This window comes from Tripterygium wilfordii, chromosome 8 (genome assembly GCF_013401445.1).
Source record: "Tripterygium wilfordii isolate XIE 37 chromosome 8, ASM1340144v1, whole genome shotgun sequence".
NCBI lineage: Eukaryota > Viridiplantae > Streptophyta > Magnoliopsida > Celastrales > Celastraceae > Tripterygium > Tripterygium wilfordii.
In genome coordinates this window covers 10,981,560-11,001,926 of record NC_052239.1, presented here as the reverse complement: position 1 = coordinate 11,001,926, position 20,367 = coordinate 10,981,560, and the positions used below count along the sequence as shown (strand labels likewise).

General features: G+C 35.5%; 1 protein-coding gene across 1 annotated transcript; it reads right to left on the bottom strand.

Annotated features, from left to right (window-relative positions):
• Positions 1 to 2,307: 2,307 nt before the first annotated feature.
• LOC120003794 (protein NRT1/ PTR FAMILY 7.3-like) lies at positions 2,308 to 6,374 on the bottom strand. The gene is made up of 5 exons (XM_038852884.1): positions 6,202 to 6,374; positions 4,879 to 5,005; positions 4,529 to 4,746; positions 3,600 to 4,162; positions 2,308 to 3,437 (listed from the first exon to the last, which is right to left on the bottom strand). The coding sequence occupies exons 1-5, from the start codon at positions 6,226 to 6,228 to the stop codon at positions 2,567 to 2,569; spliced, it is 1,806 nt and encodes a 601-aa protein (XP_038708812.1). The 5' UTR covers positions 6,229 to 6,374; the 3' UTR covers positions 2,308 to 2,566.
• Positions 6,375 to 20,367: the final 13,993 nt, after the last annotated feature.

Genomic DNA, 20,367 nt, shown 5'->3' with positions numbered 1-20,367 from the left:
GATGCCTGCCACATAGTACCCGTCACACAAGATGAGATAGTGTCATTATGATGAATACCCGTCATACGGGATAGGAGCCCAAGTCTAACATCATAAGTTGGGACTTAAAACTCTATTGAAAACTTAGGTTGACAATATGAGGTTTGTCATTCCTTATAAGTTAGACTATAAATCCACTGTTTTCCGATGTGGGATTCACATCACATTATCAAAACGTCTAATACATTATCAAGCCAACTATCTCATATTAACATCTAATACATTATCAAACCAACATTATCATCTCTTCCTAGTTCGCCGACTGTGGGGAGTAACATGGAATGCCATGATGTTAACTCCAAGAACCTGCAATATAAGAGATATTAGAAACGCGCAATAAAAAGTCATATAAGAGATATCTTGGCAAAGGAAGCTGTAAGAAGGAACTATGATTTTATATCGTGGTTCTGAAGTATTGGGTGAAACGATCAATATCAATGTGGACTATGGTGTGTTTATCTGTGTGGGGGCAAAAGTGCGTTTTTTTTTTTTTTTTTTTTTTTTTTTTTTTTTTTTTTTAGTAAGTGTGGGCAAACACTGGTGTGTGTGTGTTTTCAGGGGGTTGGGGGAAGTGATGTGAAGTGGTATTTGTGCGGCGATTATCTTGAGTGAGTATATACTGGGTGTGTGTGTAAACACTGTTGGGGTGGGGTGGGGTATATACTGTGTGTGTATTTTTGTTGTGGTTAAAAGTCTCCTGTGAGCAATTGGGATTGGGGTTGAAGTCCTTATGTCTTCTTCCCCTTGTGTGTGCGTGTTTTCTTCTTTTGTGAGTACACTATCTTGTTGAGGTTAAAGTCTGGGTTTTGGGTTGAAGACCTTCTGTTTTCGCCCTCTTGGGTGGGTGTGTCTTTTCTTCTGTGTGGGTGTGTTTTTGTTTGTGGTTTTAAAAGTCTCTTGTGAGCAGCGGGGTTTGGGGCTGAAGACCTATGTTTTCTTCCCCTTGGGTGTGTGTGTTTTTCTTCTTCTGTGTGTGTGCTCTCTTGATGTGGTTAAGGTCTCCTGTGAGCTGCTGGTGTATGTTTTCTTCTGTCTGTGTGTGTGCCTCTATGGGACAAAGGATGAAATTGATGGGATTAACAGCACTCTTGGAAAGTGGAGATTGTGTCTCAGGAGGTTTTGAAATCTCATGGACCGAGATATACGTATGAAGAAGATATCTCAAAGGATAGTGACCAGCTGTGCTGGTCATCATTCATCATTTGCAGACTTTTATATCTCATATGCAAAAAAGGAGGGCAAACTAATAAGTCTATATGTATACTCATGTACCGAGTCATCTTCACCTTTTTTTTTTTTTTTTTTTTTTTTTTTTTTTTTTTTTTTGTCATATTTTTTTCTTTTATCTTGTATTTTGGATTCTGGTTTTGGGGACTGTCCCTTTTCCTCTGTTTAGGCCATCACCTGAGATGTCCTTTTGTTTTCTCTTTATTTTGTTTTAATATATCGTGGTTTATCAAAAAAAAAAAAGCCATATAAATACAATTAATTAGGTATATATATTTACTTTGTCCGATTCTCTGTTTATATTTTTTTATTGTGTCCTCTTTGATTACAAATGCTACATTTATATCTTAATCGATCTTCCCTCATATCATGTTGAAATTGGACATCTTTTTTTGATCTCCGAAGCATTGGATCGACAATCACTAATGGCCCAGTATCATAAGGCCACTCAAACTCATCTTGAATCGGATAGAAAGTCGTTGCATATGTACTCTCGTATGCCCCTAGTGTGAAATACAACTTCGTCAACTGGGCATATCCACATTATTAGCAGAACAACAAGATATGACATGTGCACATAGACAATGGAGCAAAGCCACATGTTGCACGTACAACTCTGCTAATCAGGATATTCTCCAATCTACACTATACGTGTTTTTGTTGAGGGGGAGGTTTTTTTTTTGTTGACGGTAAATGAACTACATTTTAAGTGAAATAATGGAATTAGTTGAGTCTAATTAATCATTCCTATATGGTGTCTTAAGGGTATCCGTTATCAACTTATTATTACCCTTTCTTTCATGGATTCTCAATTTTTTGAGGGTGTGGATGAATGAGATGACAAATGGGGTATACTGCTTTCTGTTCCACTTGTTTCAAATTAATGATAAAAGCATGTCTTTACTTTAAACCCTTTTGTAAGAATGTTATTTTTTATATACTCCATTTTGTTTTATCAATATAATTTATCAAAAAAAAGTTTGAATAAAGCAAACACTTTGTGACAACATGAAACTATTTTTACTTTTGTATTGCACCAACTTGTTGCAGGATTTGAACCCCGCACTGTGTGTAACAATACGTGAATGATTAACCAGTTGAGTTGAGCACAGACGTGTAAGACCGGCTTTACATGACATGGGAAAATTATACACTCCAATTAAGTCATTTATTACACTGCCTATATATATATATATATAGTTTTTGCTCAACTTAGAGAAGTGGAAAATGCATGCACTTTCTCTAGTTTCATAGCAAGAAATAACAAATTCTCTTCAAAGAAATGGGGGGCTTTTTTGGCTTAGACTATGATCACACCTTGATCTCCACTACTCTTCCCTTCAAACTTGATATACTTATACCACTTTGCGCACACAAGGTAGACCAAAAGATCAGCAGTTGTCAAAGCTGCTAATAGGAAGTAAAATCTGTCAAGATGGCCTTTGTTGAGGTTCCCAGGAATCCAACCAGGCATGTCATCCCTAGTAGAAATCTTCATAACAATGCTGACAATCAAACTGCTCACATAGTTTCCAAGTGATATTGATGTCATACAAAGTGCACTCCCAAAGCTCTTCAATCCATCTGGTGCTTGACTATTAAAGAACTCCAATTGCCCCACATACATAAACACTTCAGATGCTCCTACTAGTGCATACTGCGGTATTTGCCAGAATATGCTCAAGGAACTTGAGTTTTCGCAGTTTTCACAACCCTTTTTCGCGTATTTTAGCCTGAATAACTCCACTAGTCCTGCTGAAACCATTGATGCTATTGCAATCACAAGCCCAATACCCATTCTTTCGAGCTCAGTGAGTCCTTTTGGGTCCTTTCTTAGCCTGGCAACAAGAGGATCGAGTACTCGCCGGTAGAGGAGTATGAAGGCGGCGACACTTAGTATGTCGAAACTAGACATGCTCGCGGGCGGAATGTGGAAGGTTGAAATGTTGGTTTTCATTGCAGCTCCTTGTTCAACAAAGAGTGATGCCATTTGAGTGAAGACAACTGAGTAGAGTATAGTGCATAGCCAAATTGGTAGGAGTCTCAATATGCATTTCACTTCTTCAACTTGCGTCACCGCGCAAAGACGCCATGGATTGGGAGTAAGCATATTATCCTTTACCTTGTCAGTGTAATCTTTTGATGTCACAACTGCTGCTCTATCCAAGAATCTGATAAATAAAGCATACATGATCATATCAGTTAAAAGTTAACTAGACAATAATGAAAATGTAGTAGAATAAAAAGTAGGATCTCTAGAATTCATTAGGTCAAGCCATGATTGGGGCTGTAAATGAACAGAACTTTCGTCAAACAGCTTGTGATCGAGTTACCTGAATCCTTCAGTGTGAAGAATCTTTCTGCCTCTGTCTCGATTGGAATCGGTTTCATCGGCTTCGAACAGATCATGTTCATTTGGGATCATCGCAACATTACATTTCCTTATTGCAGCAACCAAGACTTGGCAAAATCTAGACAAAGGGTTTCCCTTGGGAGTGAAATGTCTGTACCTTGGAGTTCCACAAAGGAACAAGATTAATGCCAGAGTAGCAGAAACAGCAGATGCCCAAAACCCTAATGCCCACATTCCTTTATCCTCAAAATAACCCAGAATAGTGTTTGAGAAGAGTGACCCGAGATTCAAAGCCAAGTAGAAGTAGCTAAAGAAGGCTACTTTGGAGTGCCCTTCTTCAGGGTCATTCTCATCAAACTGATCTGCCCCAAATGTTGCTATGTTGGGTTGGTACCCTCCATTTCCTAAAGCAATCAAGTATATGGAGAGATAGAACAATCCCATTTGATAGCCTGAGTGAGATCCACATTGAGTTTGTTTATCTCCACAACCACTTGGCTTGATCAAGAATGTGTATGTAGTTATTGATAATGACACCAAGCCCTGTAAAAATAAAAAAAGAAACCATTGGAGATTGAGGCAGACAAAATCAATGGATCAGCCTTAGAACCGGTTATAATTCTAATATAGTGAAAAATAAAAAAATACAAAATTTCGAAAACGTGAGGCTTAAGTCTAACATCACAAGTTTGTGTCTAACTCTCTATTGAAAACTCAGGTTGACAATAGAAAACTTGTGCTCCCTTATAAACTAGACCCCAAACACACTATATTCCGATGTGGGATTCTCATCATAATGGCACAACACTAGTCTTAACAATCACGTCGAAACCAAACGAGTCTGCTAACTAGATTTTGCTTAAGAAAGAAGCATTAACTCTGAACTGGTTTTGGAGTCTTTGGACTTACCAGGACGAAGATGGACTGAAAGATTGCACACGTCTTGTACCTTCCCCAGTAAGAGTCACTAAGGAAGGCACCAAGAAGAGAGAAAAGGTAGACTGTGCCAGTCCATTTGCTGACATTATTTGCAGCCTCTGCATTGTCTTGGCCTATAACTCTTGTCAAGAACAGAACCAAGTTCACTCCAACTCCAAAGAATGCCAGTGTTGCCAACCCTTGATTTACTGCAATATATACATACATACATACATACATACATACATACACACACACACATATATATATCATTATTGATAATGATAATCTCTATATTGATCAATAATATTATATGGCATTTGGTAATTAAGTTGTAGTACCTAGAAGCAGAATTCCAGAAACCCAAGTTCCAGTTCTAGTACGGATTGCAGGACGACCATGTCGATCAACACTTCCATCCAAGGCATAAATCTCTTGTTCCATCTTTGTCTTACGGTCTTTATTGGCCTAATAAAAAACATATACAAAAAAAGATAGTGGAGATATTCAAATTAATTCTACTTGTTATTGTGAGATGATAAGACGATCTAGAGATCATGTGTACATAAATTAAGCAATATCATCAGAGTTTTAAGACCGATCTTTAATTGTAATTAAGTAATTAACAAACAACTACGTCATAGACTAATAGTTTTGTGGATCTCAGTGTTTTTTGTCCTAATTATCCCAAATGTTGAGATGGATGCATACGATTTCATATGGATCATGCGGGAACCACAATTTCATAGAAATCATGAGCATCCATCTTAGCTATCGAGATAACTGAGATAAAAAATACTGACATCCTTAATTTTTTTCATCACAAATTGAGTAATTGTGTGTGACTGTATATATAATATTATAATGGAATTATTAATTATGAGGAAAATGAAACACAGATACAGAACGGAAATGGATAAATTCAGATTGACCCTATTGTTGTTGTAGTAAGATGTGATAAGTGGAGCTTCAGATATGAACAAGATATGTACACCGATTTCCAATAAATGTCTTTGTCGAAATGGATTTGGGGGCTCCGTAATTTTTTATAGTTTACAATTCACATCTAATAATGGAGAAAAATTCAGACAAGTTTTAAAAATTGAAAAACAAAAATGTGATATGATGTGACGCCTCCCAAACCATTGGACATTGTTGATATAACAAAAACAGTAATAATAATAATACAAAACACATTGAATATGTTTTTCAATAAATAAATGAAAGAAAATACATGTGTGTATATGTGCATATATATATATATAACAACTACATGAGTCAAAGTGATTGCCGTGCATAGCAAGAACCTATACGTACACTGAAAAATAGTAGTTTATATATGTTTGTTTCTTTCTTTCTTTTTTCTAAATAATGAACAAAAATTACTGAAAATTGTGGGTTGCTTATACTCTATCATTAAATAAGGTCTTAGGATAAAATGGTACTATTTGAGTTACTGAGTAGACGTTTAAAACGCCATTCTTTCTGAAAATAGCTAATAATTAAGAGAAGTTCAAGCTAAAAGAAAAACCAAATTAAGCAATTTAATGCACAAACTAAAAAGGAAAAAAAAAAAAAAAAGAAGAGGAAAGATATATATATATAAAAGCTGGTGCATGCAATTTATAGTTTGATTTCGTTGATAACAAATAATAGAAAGCTACCTGTTTGGGAAGACCTGAAGAACCCATATACTGCTGCTTATATATACATATATAAGCACTCCCTGATATGTATATATATACGCTTTTACACAAGAATAATGCAAAAGAGAGAGAATGGGGATAGAGAGTAGTACAAAGAGAGTGGAATAGTTAAAAGTGGTGTTGGGTTTGAATGAAGTGAGGAGGAAAGGGCTTATGGTGCATATATATATATAGAGAGAGAGGGTGGTGGGAAACTTATCAACGACTGCGAATGCATGGACAAGAGGGACCCACATATGAAGTAAAAACGAGGGAAATTAATGAGCTGGCAATAAGAAATAATGCAAGATGGGACAACTCTAGAATTCCGAGAGTTTGTAATTCTTATACAATGGTGGAGAATAAATTTAGTGAAAAGTTTATTAAATTGTGGTATGAATTGAAACAATTCTCAAAGCATTAGATGAGAATTACAAGTGAATCATACACTTTGAGAATGTTATCGGTTGTGCTATCGGAAGTTCTGGGAAAGTCGAAATAGGAGAGCATTCATTTTGAGGTGCGTCCCTCCCGATCCACATTTGACTACCCAACGTTTACCATGAACACAATAACTAGTACACCAAATGTGCATCCTTCCCAGTCCTCTCGTACTAGGGAAAGAGTACAAGCATCTCGACTTCAAACAATTTATCTTTAAACAATAAACATATTCGTAGTCCCATCTTATTGGTTAATTAATAGAGAATGAAAGTAGATTTACCAAATGAATCATGAAAAGGTATGGTTCTTAAAGATAATTTCTTAAACCTACAGAAACACATATGAGTTCGGGGAAAGGATCTCCTGAATATTGGATAGTTGACGTTAAACCGGGTAGAATGTTTTTTCCTGCTTGCAATATTTCATGAATGAATGTGGACAGAAGTGGCTGCGTGCGATGATGGACGGATGCAGCTGAGCTGGCTTTGACATGGAGAGATTCTCGAACGTTTGTTGGGTTTTTTCCTTTCAATTTCGTGTAGGAGTAGGACCCTCATATATATATATATATATTAACACTATAATTGACTTCCTAATTTTGCTCCATCTGGTGTAGGGTGTTTGTTAAGCAATAATTTTAATTTGCTTTACAGACACCACACGCATATACTCTACGTCTTGGAAACGCAATATATGAAGAGAATTCGGAATGATTTTCCTTTTGTGATCAAGATTGGATCGGATAGATCGGGGGAGGGGGTAGGATTCGAACCCACGCCTTAATGGATGGATGATCTCTTACATGCAAGGTGATTGCCGTTCAACCAACAGTTCACTTGCTTTAAAGATTCAATAGTTGAATACATGACACAACCATCAAAATATATCTAACATATTTTATATCTGTTATTTTTGAAGAAAGATAATTATTCCTAAAATATAAGGAAGATGAGAGGTTGCTCTGTTTTTTTTAGAAATGATAGGGATTCCAATAAATGAGATTCTAGTCATCCTAGTGATTGACATGTCATTCTCTGATTCAATTACGAGAGGTTTCGTGGGTCCTTGCCTTACATCAATCAATGGACAATATGAATTACTGGGATGACTAAGATCTCATTCAATAAGAGTGCGCATTTGATTTAAAACATATGTTAATTATATATATATAATGACTATAATTAATGAGACGAAAATGACCCAAACTGAGCTTATAATTTCCTATGATTGATATGATAGGTAGAGAAGAACCTGGCCGTCCCTAGATGAACAATATTGTTTGGGTCTTTTCATTAGACAGAGACAAATTGGATTGCTAATGCTAATTTGCATATTGTCTTATAATAGCATATATATGATACACGAGTTTTGATTTAATATATAATTATTATACGTATATGGTAGCTATAGCGACTATACATTATGGGATCTGGTGAGCCAGCTATCAAAATTCATGTCTATTAATTTGACTCTATTAGCCACATACCTAAAGAGAAATTGATATATGCAAAAGTCAAATGTATCAAACTTAAATGTTGACATGTTGAGAAATACACACACATATGGAGCGCCGGGGCCATAAATTTTTTACAGAAGACTCCGCTATAATTCATTTACAGCACACTACAATTTTTTTTTTTTAAAAAAATTATGATTGTATTCTAATTGGTATATTTTTTTACCCAAATAAAATGAAAAAGATATGAAAATTTTGGACCATTGAATAGAAATTCGAAAGATTCAATACCTCTTTTTGATATGAATTTGATTTTTAACTCCGATAGAGGCTAAAACATCTGTCATTTTGTTCCCGTTTCTAGGGGTAAATTGAATGTGACAATCAAGGTTAGCCAGTGGAAGCCGGATATCTTCAATATTTGAGGCTATGGTTTTTGTTTTAATTTTTAATTTAGTTTTCGTCATCATCATTATTGATCATAGTCGTCGGGTATTATCTATTAAATTATCCTTTGAAAAAGAGAAGTCAGAGTTTAAAATGGAAAAGCTAGCTAATTTGCGTATGGTTGAGGGAAACACAAACCAACATATTTATTTACGCATTTGACTAAATATGAAGAAAAATCACAAAACAAACACGTAAAACCACCGTTCTTTGCAAATATATATATATATATATATATATATATATATGAAAATTCTCAAGTGAGGGATCCCTCACTTTATTTAAAATGAGGGATTCATCTAACATCATTCATTATGTGTAAGTGTAGCCCCCACACGTGATGGGGCCTACGCGTGAATGGTGTTAGATGGATCCCGCAGTTTAAATAAAGTGTGGGATCTCGCACCTGAGAATCCCTCTCTCTATCTATATATATATATATATTGTTTTGGTAACCGCTAGTGACGTGCAAATCCGCTCGATGGATTAGTTGGACCCAGGTAGGGCAAATTATTTGAGATGTGTTGGGAAATTAGACCCGATCATTCTTCATAGAAATATCCTACGAGAGAAAATTGAAATAGAAAAGTGTAATAATCTCAATATAAGAATATACGTGGAAGACTTCAAAACCGAAGAAAACCCATGGGTATTGTCAAAAGACAACCAAGAGAAAATTTCACTATGTAAAAAATTTATACAACCACATGCTGACAATTTTCTCTCACCAAAAAACCTAGGTAAACTCAGGAATAAAACCCCTTATTCTTTCGATGCTCACCACACACAGCCCTTTGTTTCTCTATAAAATCACTTATGAAACATTAGTATCATATATAGTAGAACAAAAACTTAGAGTTTAATTCTATCCAAGATGTTTCTGGTTACAAATATGATAACAATCATGTTCCTAATTACAGAGCAACTTGAAAAACGAGATTCATCAAAACAAAAACTCTTTGTAGCATAAAAAACTCGTCTCGTCAACTGTCTAGACAGTTTCACCTCTATCCCGCAACTACTATTTGCGTATGCTGCTTGGACAACTTCCTGCCCGTCGGATGGATTTACCTATGCCCATATTTCTTCAATTTTTAACACTTTTTTTGATCAAAATCCAACAAGATGGTTGATCGAGTTTAGAATTGAACTCCTGATTTCGGGCGAGTTTTTTTACGTCTTATATATATATAAAGAACCAAAAGTATGAACCAACTTTGTGAACTTCAAATCCAATGGCTGGAATAAAACAAAACAAAAGTCTCCTATCATTCGTTTTGAGTGTTTGGATGGCTATTCTCTATCTTCACAGTTCACGTACACATTTTACGTGCATTACCAAAATTATTGTTGGTTACTATTATATTTACCCTAATATCACTCTAATATTGAAATTCGTATTCAAAATGCTAGCTACTGGTCTCCACTACTGTCACACCAGTAATATATTAACTAAATATACACAAACACACAACGGTTTGTTTGGATTGCAAGTTTCAAAGGTTTGTTTGGATTGCCACTTGCCAGGATATCTGATTGACTAAAGATATCTGTCCATCATACACACGGCTATGATCTACATGTATGTATGTATATGTGTGTGTATATATATATATATCGACAAGTGCTTATCAATTATATGTAAAACGATGTGACGTAATAAACAGATCATATGTAGCAGATGTTATCATGCTGGATAATATATAAGCAGACTGAAATATCTTAATAATCATCATATGTTAAAACCTACTTGTCCTCCTAATTCCAAATTTTGTGCAACAACTTTATGTCATCATCTCCCATTTTCGTGGATAAACTCTCATTGACTTTTAGTAAAGCAGCAATTGTATTAGAAATCTAATAACCATAGATAGAGTACATCCACTTTAATGTCTTGAAATTATTCAACTATCTCCATGTATGAACGTTTTACTTTTTTGTCCAATTTGAAATCAAATTAAATTTGATCTTTTGGTATATTTTTATCACGAAATGTTCTGTAAAAATTAAACAAGTAAGTTAGACATCTAAGAACAATAAATTAATAGAGTACAACAATCCACTTTAATATTTTGGAATTGTTAAACTCTCTCTATGAATGAACTTTCCACGTTTTTATCCAAATTTAATGTTTGATCATTGGTGGCGTCACTAAGTTCTATTAATCTATTATTATGTCTCAATCACAAAAGCCATCATTGGCTGGTGTTTGTTTGTAGTCTATTCGGGTTTATCTCGGTGTAATATGTAGTATCTAGTGTTGTCTAGCCTTCTAGGGTTTATACCTATGCAGTTTGTAGTATGGTGTTTGTATTTTTTTAGTGTATTCCGATATTGTCTGGCATTTGTAAATTAGAATAAAATGGTTATTAAAATACAATAAAATGTCGGGGTTTCACCCTTTCCAAGAAAAAAAAGCCGTCATTGGCTTATCAAATTCTTGATAACCCATTGGCTAATTTTCACGTAATTTCAAATAACTTGAGCAATAAAATAATGTATTTTATACTTTCTAGGTTTCTGGTGATTTCACTTCATCAATTCAATTAATCTTGTGCATTTTAGTCTTAATCATTTTTTTTATAGACAAGTTTATACAATGGGGGCTTAATTACCATCTAGGCTGGGGCTTCCCCAGTCTTAATCATGTTTTTGGCAGGTAAAAGATCATTAGATGTGCTCTTACATTTCATTTTGGGCTGATTCAAGTGGTGAGCTAGATCATAGAGTGGGACAATATTCTTTTGTAAGGTTGCATCAAAAGAAAAATGGTGAAATAGTACCCTTTTTTGTCCCTCTACTATACCCCGAGCTTCATTTTCGTTCTTAAATTATTTTTCGACTTAACTTTGACCCTCAATTATCACATGATACCCGTTTGTCCCTAAATTAATCCTCATAACTGAAAAATCTGGCATGACATCTTGTACGGCATATTAGAAAAATCCAACGTGACAATTTTTGACAAAATGAAACATTTTATTCTTGAACTATTATAAGTGTCATTTTTTCGTCTCTCAACTATTCATAATATGTATAATTTGTCCCTTATATCACAATGCATCATAACAACATTATAATGCATTATGACACAAAAGAAAAAAATATATAAATTATATAAATAGTTGAGGGACAAAAAGTGTTACCCTTGTAATAGTTTAGGAACAAAATGTCCACTTTTCTAAAAAAAAATTCCGCATTAATTTTTTTTCTTCTATATGCCATGTAGGTGTCACGTCGGAATTTTTAGGACTATGTGAAGGATGAAAATGGTACCACGTGAGAGTTGAGAGTCAAAATTAGTCCAAAAATAGCTTTAAGGACTGAAATGAAATTGGAGAAGAAAAATATCATTTAGCCAAAGAAAAACTCCGCTTCATAGAAGTGGCCCAATGAAATCCACGTCTCAAGCTCTTTTCTTCCACAATAAGCCCAAATCAATATCACCAACTGGACCGGGCTCTGTGGCAAAAATATACGTTTGGGGGTTTGTGGTCGTAATAGGAAAGACATGTTGCAAAAAGGGTAGTGCTAGGGAGCTCAATTTTATGGGATTCTGGGGGCGCCAGTGCACAACTGAACAGGTTAATAACCTATTCAGTTGTGCACCGTCAGATCTTGGGGAGCAAGATCTGACGGTGCCCCCTAATTTCATCTTTTTTTTAACCTTTTTAAAGTTTTTTTTTTCAAAAACCTGGATTAAACAACCATATCTGCATTTTCACATTCATCTACTCTTTGAAATACAATACCAAATCAGTAACCAAAGGCAAACCTCCATTCTTCCCTTGAATAGACAAAAATTAAGAACTGCAATCGTTGATGCTTTTCTTGTATCAAGTAGTAAATACAAGAAATCAAGTAGAAATCCAATTGAAAACAAACCCAAACCTGCAACCCATTTTTAATTTACTTGTGAAACAACATCTTGATGTCACTATAATGCTATATTGGGCATTAAGTGAAGCAGGCCTCCGTGCATTTAGAGATGGTTGCATGCACTTTGATTGCACTATAATGGATGGCTCCCTTGACGACACCGGAGATGGGTCGGAAATCTCGATTTTGGGACACATATCAGCATCTCCCAATAGATCTCCCTGATCACTGGGCTAGCATAACCTGTAAAGACAGCCTTAGGACAGCACATTTGACGGCACCGGAGATGCTGTTGAGCTCTTCTTCCCTCTAGAGACAGCCCTCTTGGCTGTTGCCATATATGATAACCTCTGTGTCCCTAGTACTTGCCTTGACGAAGATGCGGCGTTAATGGTAGGATAGAGAAGGAGTGAAGGTTTCCCCAATTTTTAACTTGAAGGTGAAAAAAGTCAAATTAAGGGACACCCTTAGATCTTGCTAGATCTGATGGTTGACAAGTGAACAGGTTATTAACCTGTTCACTTGTGAACCGGCCCTCCCCCAAATCCAATTTTATGTAGTCCAATATATCTCAAGTCTATGTGACAAGTTGACTCAGCAAAAGATCGAAAGAAATTGAAAATTAGAAAAACGTGATGCTCGGAACGGTTTTCAAAGCATTGTTCTGTAATTGAAATCCATTGTTTTTTTTTGTCTATTGAAATTCTATTGTTTTCGCTTAAATTCATTGTTTTATAACAATGGAATGTCGTTGGGATCCATAAAATCTCTAATTCATTGTGTTTAAATTAATGGAATAACAAAAGGTTTGGCATAAAAATCAAGGGAATGAAATATTAAAATCAATTTAATAACTAATCTATTTGTTTATATCAATGAAATAACTATATGTCTGACATAAGAATCAATGGAAGAACATATTAAAATCAATGGAATAATTAATCCGTTGGTTTATATCATTGTGATTTATTTGGATTACATTATTTTTTGGAGTTAAATCTGAACATTAAGAAATACAGATTGTTTATTCATTCAACCACCTCAGGGTTATTGTTATTCAACCCATCAAGAATCTCATTATCACCCTACACAATGCAAATAGCAGAAACGCATATCCAAAAAATGCATATAGCATATATGCGAATGCTTCGTTGGATGCATGACCACTCGAGAAAATATATGATATGATAAAGACCTGTAGACTAAGTATGGAATACTCATTGCTACTGATCATGTTCTTGTTTACAACTGAACTAAGCTTGAAAGTTGGAAATGTTGGACTTTGCTTTTGTGGCGAGTACCACCTGCCTGAGATAAGTGCCATTTTTGATAAGAAGTGGGACTTAGAAGTAAGAAGTCACAGGTTGAAACCCTAGAAATAGCCTCTCCGCATATTATGTGGGGGGGGAAGACTGCGTACATCTTGTATGTTAGCCTTGTGCAAGGGAGTTGTTTTATAAGATGTGAGAGAGATTATTATTATTTTTTTGAATGAAAATTGAGAGAGATTATTAATGATCCGTGCCAAATGACTAACCTTTTTAACAAGGGATTTAAATAAGATTGGCATTCTGATGAATACCTGCTACTCAGAGGATGCTGACTGAGGAGGGGCCGTGGGTGCTGATTTCTTTTTACCTAGTTATAAAGACTGGAGGATGTAATGCAAAGTTGAAAGCTCATGTCTGAGACATATTGTATGGCGTGCTTTTCTCCATAGATTTTCATGTAATTAATCTAGGGCTTAACCTTGGGGTTGTTGGAGTATGATTGTTCTGTATATGGGTAATTTTCTGGTACTTGATTAGTGCATGTTAAGTGAAGTAGTGCAAATGTTGTTTTGTATGAATAAATTTGGATGTATATGGGTAATCTTCTTATATCTTAGTTTTTAACCTTGTGTTGTGCTTATTTCTGCATATATTATTTTGGTGATGGTTGACCTCCTGAAAATGAGATGTTGCCTCTATGCATGTTACCTGTGCTATGCATAGCAAATCATTTATCAAACTGAACTGAAAGTGATGCATGCAGGATAAGCAGACTGTTTATGGATAATATAGAAATTGGCAAAGAGACTTCTGAGGAAGCGTGGAGGGAATTGCTTATTGCTATCTCTTATGCTTTGCCAGACAAAATTCTTGCGTCACAGCACTCATTGGAGAAACTGAACAGTGAGGAGCTTGTTGATGGGAGAGATCATGATGGTGCAGAGAAGTACAGGTTGGAGCTGATGTCCATATCTTCAGAGTCACTTGAGGCCAAAGGTTTACCTGTTGCGTCAGGAGAAGTAAAGGGTTAGCCTGGACAGCTGATTACTTATTTCCTGTTCTGTTTGTCAAAAACTTGTTTACTGGTTTGCTGTAATATACACTTTCTGATGTATTGTGATCTAAGAATGCGCACAATATAGTGCGTGCAGATCACAATCTATGTAGCCTGATGACCTATGTGCACGGCTTGTCTTGTTTGTACAAAATAAAACTTCTTATGATTCTTGCAATGTTTTTGCAAGGAAACTTCTTTTTCTTGCTCGTAAATGAATGCGGGAATCATCAACCTTCAACCTCCCAGGAACTTCCGTACGTCTTTCTTCTCATTTTCCGGCTTTAATTTCTTTTTGCAACTTTTGGAATGAAAATACTTGATTTTGCTATTGACGAAATCTTCCACATCTCGGGAGAGAAGATGATTAAGATATCAATCTATGCTACTTGTTGAAACTATTATGCGTTAACAGTAAAAAGCTAATATTTTCTTTGAATTCCCTCTATTTTCTGTGAATCCCCTCTTATTGCTTGGTGGGTGTTATTTCTTAACAACATGTCATTAGTTGACATGGTGAACTTAACCACGGTAACTCTCAATGGACGCGAGAGGTCGTGAGTTCAAATTCCATAGGTGTTTTCGTTATCGCAAGTTGCGTTATGAGCCTTTGTTCAGCCCAGTGTGTGCGAATGACACCCTGTGTTATCTCCCGTACTGGGCCTCAGCCTAGGTCTCAACTGTTCATGGAAGTTGCAGTCTTCCATGTGGCCTGGGGTTTACCAATCAATTGTCCGGTCGACAATTGGGTGGGTTCCACCTCACCCAAAAAAAGTGTTATTGACTTATTTCCCTACCGTTGTTGAAGGTGAGTGTCTATACTGTTATTGGAGTCTTGTGATGATGGAGTCATAGCATTCCATATTGGTTTTTCTTGTTCTCAAGGAGAAAGTAGACACCATTATTGGAAGGGATGGGATGCCCATTGAAAGACTAGACATCGGTGGAGATATGACATTTCTACTTTTCTAGGCTAAGATATAAATAATACACATTCATGGACAAACATATCTATCACAATCATCAATAATAGGAAATAGAGAGAAGACCCAAATATGGATCTGAACTTCCAAGAACTGGTTCTTGTGCAGTTGTGTGCTGTCTTTAAGGGAACATTTTTCTCTGCCATTTTCTAATGGCCTTTTGTGTACAATGTTGTCTCTTTGTGCATTCTGAGTGACCATCCAGTCCACTTGTTTTGTATTCAAATATCATCCCACTTCCCCCAAGTACACCAACTGCAGTGGTCATTTTGGGATAATGATTCAGCATACTGAAAAAAAACAGTTTGTTTCAAGATGGTGGGATGAAGGGTGTGTTGCAAATATTGTAGTCTATGAAGTATCATGTTTTGGAAACACTAGTTCCACTATTTGACTAGTATAGATATGAATGCTTGTTAAGGACCAAGATGTTACGATCCCACATCGCTCGGGAGAGATGGTACTAAGCTATTTATATGTACTTGTCTTGTGTACCCCTCACCAATATGCTAGTCTTTTGGTGTACAAGGGGCTTGGGCCTTAATAATGGTATCAGAGACAGCTTCATCCAAGCGCATGTGAGCTTGCTTCCCCACATCCCAGTATGGGATTAGGTCGTAGCGAAAAGGGCTGCCTAGACAAAGATGGAAAAATCCTAAGGTATAGAGTGAAAGTCGTCGTGGGCATCGACTTGGAAGCGTGGTGGGACGTTACGATCCCACATCACTTAGGTGAGATGATACTGGGCTATTTGTAAGTGTCTTGAGTACCTCACACCAATAAGCTAGTCTTCTTTTGATGTAGAATGCTCTAATCATGTGTTATCTCAAGAAAACATATAAAATTATGTTATGTGATTGTAAACAACTGTTGCATTATGCAAATCTGTGTATACATCAGTTTCTTATTTATTTACATTTTTTGCTTTCAGTCATTGCATAAGGAAGAGAAGAATTAGAAACTGCAGAAAGACCCTTAAAACAAAACAGGAGACTGTTGAATAGCTATCACAGGTGCTCAGTCCTGCTGAGAAAGATAGCAGACATTGGGGGTGGTATATCCATTATGATGAATAAATATATTGGATCTTTCTATTGAGCATGGAAGATATTGACTTCAATAGATTAGACCTAGTGAAGAAATGATTAATTGTGATTCCAAGTTGTAGATAGTCAAAACTTTTTCCTTTCCCACATTTGATGGTTGACATCCATTGTACCTGCAACATCTATGTTATAGAAGAAAAAAAAATCTGTTAGTGAGCTAATTAAAGAATCAATGATCAAAGGATAATCATTTACAATATCTAAGTTCGATTCACACTTAGGGTGCGTTTGGTATGAGGGTAAGAATTTGGGGGTATAATTTGTTACCCATGTAAATGTTACAAGGGTAATAATAATTATGGAGAATAAGTGTTACCCTTGTTTGGTAAAGAAGGGTAAAATTTACCCAAGTATTCATTACTCTTGTTTGTTACGATTATATATTACTGGTGTAATACCATTACCCTTGTTTGTTATTATTGTAATGAACCAAAGTAGAAAAAAGTGAGATTATGTTTTTTATTGTTACGACTATCATGTACCAAAATTTTAAAAATATAGATACATATGCATATATATACACACACAACCAGACATATATATATATATAATAACAATTGTTAACAATTTCAACAAAATAATCTGATAACATTCAAATCCATGACAAAGACGTACCACAAGAGTAGGGGTCATCATTTGGCCCGCGGGCCTAGGTCCGAGCTCGGCCCTGCCCGACCCCTTGGGCGGGCATGGGCTCCATTTTTTGGGTCAGCCCAACCCGAAGCCAGACATCTCAGGCCAATTTTGGCTCAGCCCGAGCCCGACCCAAGCCCGACATTATTTATTTTTATATATATATAATATGTATATATTTATATTTATATAAAATATGTATGTATATATATAATACACACATATACACAGACAATGCATGCACTGTCTGTGTATATGTATATATATATATATATATATATATATATATATATATATATATAGAGTGCATATGTATATATTTATATGTGTGTGTATATGTATATGTGTGTGTGTGTATGTGTGTGTGTGTATATATATATATATATATATATATATACACACACAGACAATGCATATGTGTGTGTATATATGTGTGTATATGTGTGTGTGTGTATATATGTATGTATATATATATATGTATGTATATATATACACAGACAGTGCATGTGTGTGTGTATATATATATGTGTGTGTGTGTATATACACACACAGACAGTGCATATGTGAGTGTGTGTGTATATGTGTGTATATACACATATATAATATATAATATATATGTGTATATATAACTTATGGGCTTTTAGAATTTTTTATTTAAAGGGGTAATAGGTTGGAGTAAAACTTCTCATTACTTTTTATTACCCAGGTCCCCCCACTAGTAAACTTTATGTGTAAAAAATAAGCTCAATTACTAAAATTTATTACAGGAGTAAAAGTTATACTGACATAACAAACACAAGTAAACTTAAAATTTAATTACCCTTGTAACTATTACACCCCATTACCCTTGTACCAAACGCACGATTAAAAGTAATATTTTTTGTGGCCACGCGCTTGACTTTGCGCAACTTACCTTGTCGTCAAGTATGAAATTTCTGTACATGCAGGTTTGACGGTCCGAGTTCACATATCATATGTATAAAGATTAATTACGGTCGTATTTTATTAATGGTTCAAGGATAATCATTCACAAATAGGGCCCAAGTCTTCAGTTTTACCAGACCTTCACTGACGCCCATGCAATTGAGAGAGAACAAAAAACAAAAATTTTGTAACTTGGGCTTTGGCTGTGCCAGAAAGGAAAAGAGTAGGTGGGTTCCTTCACCAATTTCTTAATGGTTAAGGAATAGAACTGTAGAAGTGTCTTACACTGCCAAATTGTGCCACTGCAGTCAACAGTAAACATTTTATCTGAGACAGTTTACATCACAGTGATATGTATTACCAGAACAGAACAAGGATGTGGTATCTTATGGAGGTTTGGAGTTTGAGTCTCCCCATCCCCTTCCCCTATAATAAAAATAAGAAAGATAACAAATATTTCAAACGATGGTAGTATTATATCTATTCAAATAAATGTTTAGGGTTTAGTATTAGAGTCCGTTTGGTAGAGCGTGGCTCAGTGTTTTCTGCTAGAGAGAAACATTGGGCCATGCTCTGTACCAAACTAATCATACATTGTTGTTTACGCTCAAAAATGGAAAGCTGCCTTAGGATAATGCTAATGGACATTTTTATGGCAACCCAATCGGGAAAATATGAGGTGAATTGTTAGAAACCTTTTACAATCTAAATCCCACATCGAAAGTATGGGATTCTGATGTGGGGTTTATATGGGCATTGAGCTCTCTAACCTCACAAACTAGTTTTTTGGGGTGTGATTCTCTCAAGGCTCATATCAATTGATATCAGAGGCAACATCACGTCTCTCAGTTGCAATTGTACGACGCAAATGGTGATGTCGGCATAGCAGTGTTCGTCCGAGACTATTTAGTGTCAAGTCACAATTTCACAAAGATGATGACGCCTGTTCACTTTTTTTCTTTTTCTTTTTTTGGGTTGGGCTTTTAAAGATATGAAATATCATCAAGATTTTTCGGGATTCAGTATTGAAAAAGTGAAAATCAATCTGCAAGATTTATAAGATTTATTACAGCCAAATAGAAGTGGCTAAGTGGAGCATGTGAAGTAAAAGTATTGTTTTCCGATGAGACAAATCTGGGCCGGCACTCCGTTTTTTGACAAAAAAAGCTTCTTCTTTTGACTAAATTCATCGAGTTTGCACCTTTCCACTTCGCAAATCACGATATCAATGGTAAAAAATTTAGGAGTGTTAAAACAGTAGAAATAGAATGAACTGTCAAATCGATCGAGTGGCCGATTACTTATTTTAAAAAACATTTACTGATAACGGGTCAAAATAACCAAAATAAATATTAATAATTGATGGATTGATCGGTTAAATTTATGTTAAAAAAGATTAAAAAATTTGTGTGAGCTCTCCTCCATATTAAAGTGTGATGGGGGAGAGCGTGACCCACTAACATGCTTCTATACCAAGAGCAAACACCATTGTTGGCCACATGCTTGTAGTCCAAAAGCATTTCTTCTTTTTGTTATTCCTTTTTTCACTTTTGTTTCAATAACCTTAGAGCATCCACAATGGTGCTACTTGTGCACACACTCCAAATTTCACTAAATTATATTCTCTCTCTTCTCATTTCTCTTAGGTGGCACAATTTAATTGGGTGATTGGATCCCACAATCTACACTATTCATCAACACTCCATACATTCCAACACTCTATATTCATTTTCTTTATTTTCTCTCTCTTCATTTTCATCATCTCCCTCTTATTTTCCATCACCTCTCTCTTCCTTTTTATCTTCACTCTCTTTCTTTCCATCATCTCTCTCTTACTTTTCATCACATCTCTCTTCCTTTTTCATCACCTCTCTCTTCACTATTCATCAATTATCATACACTTCAAAGATCAAGTATGAACTAATTTTTCAAGTGTCATTTTTTATCA

Coding starts and splice junctions, on each gene's coding strand:
- LOC120003794 (XM_038852884.1), bottom strand. CDS start 6,228: ATGGGTTCTTCAGGTCTTCCCAAACAG. Junction 5,006..6,201: donor CTTCAGGTCTTCCCAAACAG/GTAGCTTTCTAT, acceptor GTTTTTTATTAG/GCCAATAAAGACCGTAAGAC. Junction 4,747..4,878: donor TTCTGGAATTCTGCTTCTAG/GTACTACAACTT, acceptor TATATATTGCAG/TAAATCAAGGGTTGGCAACA.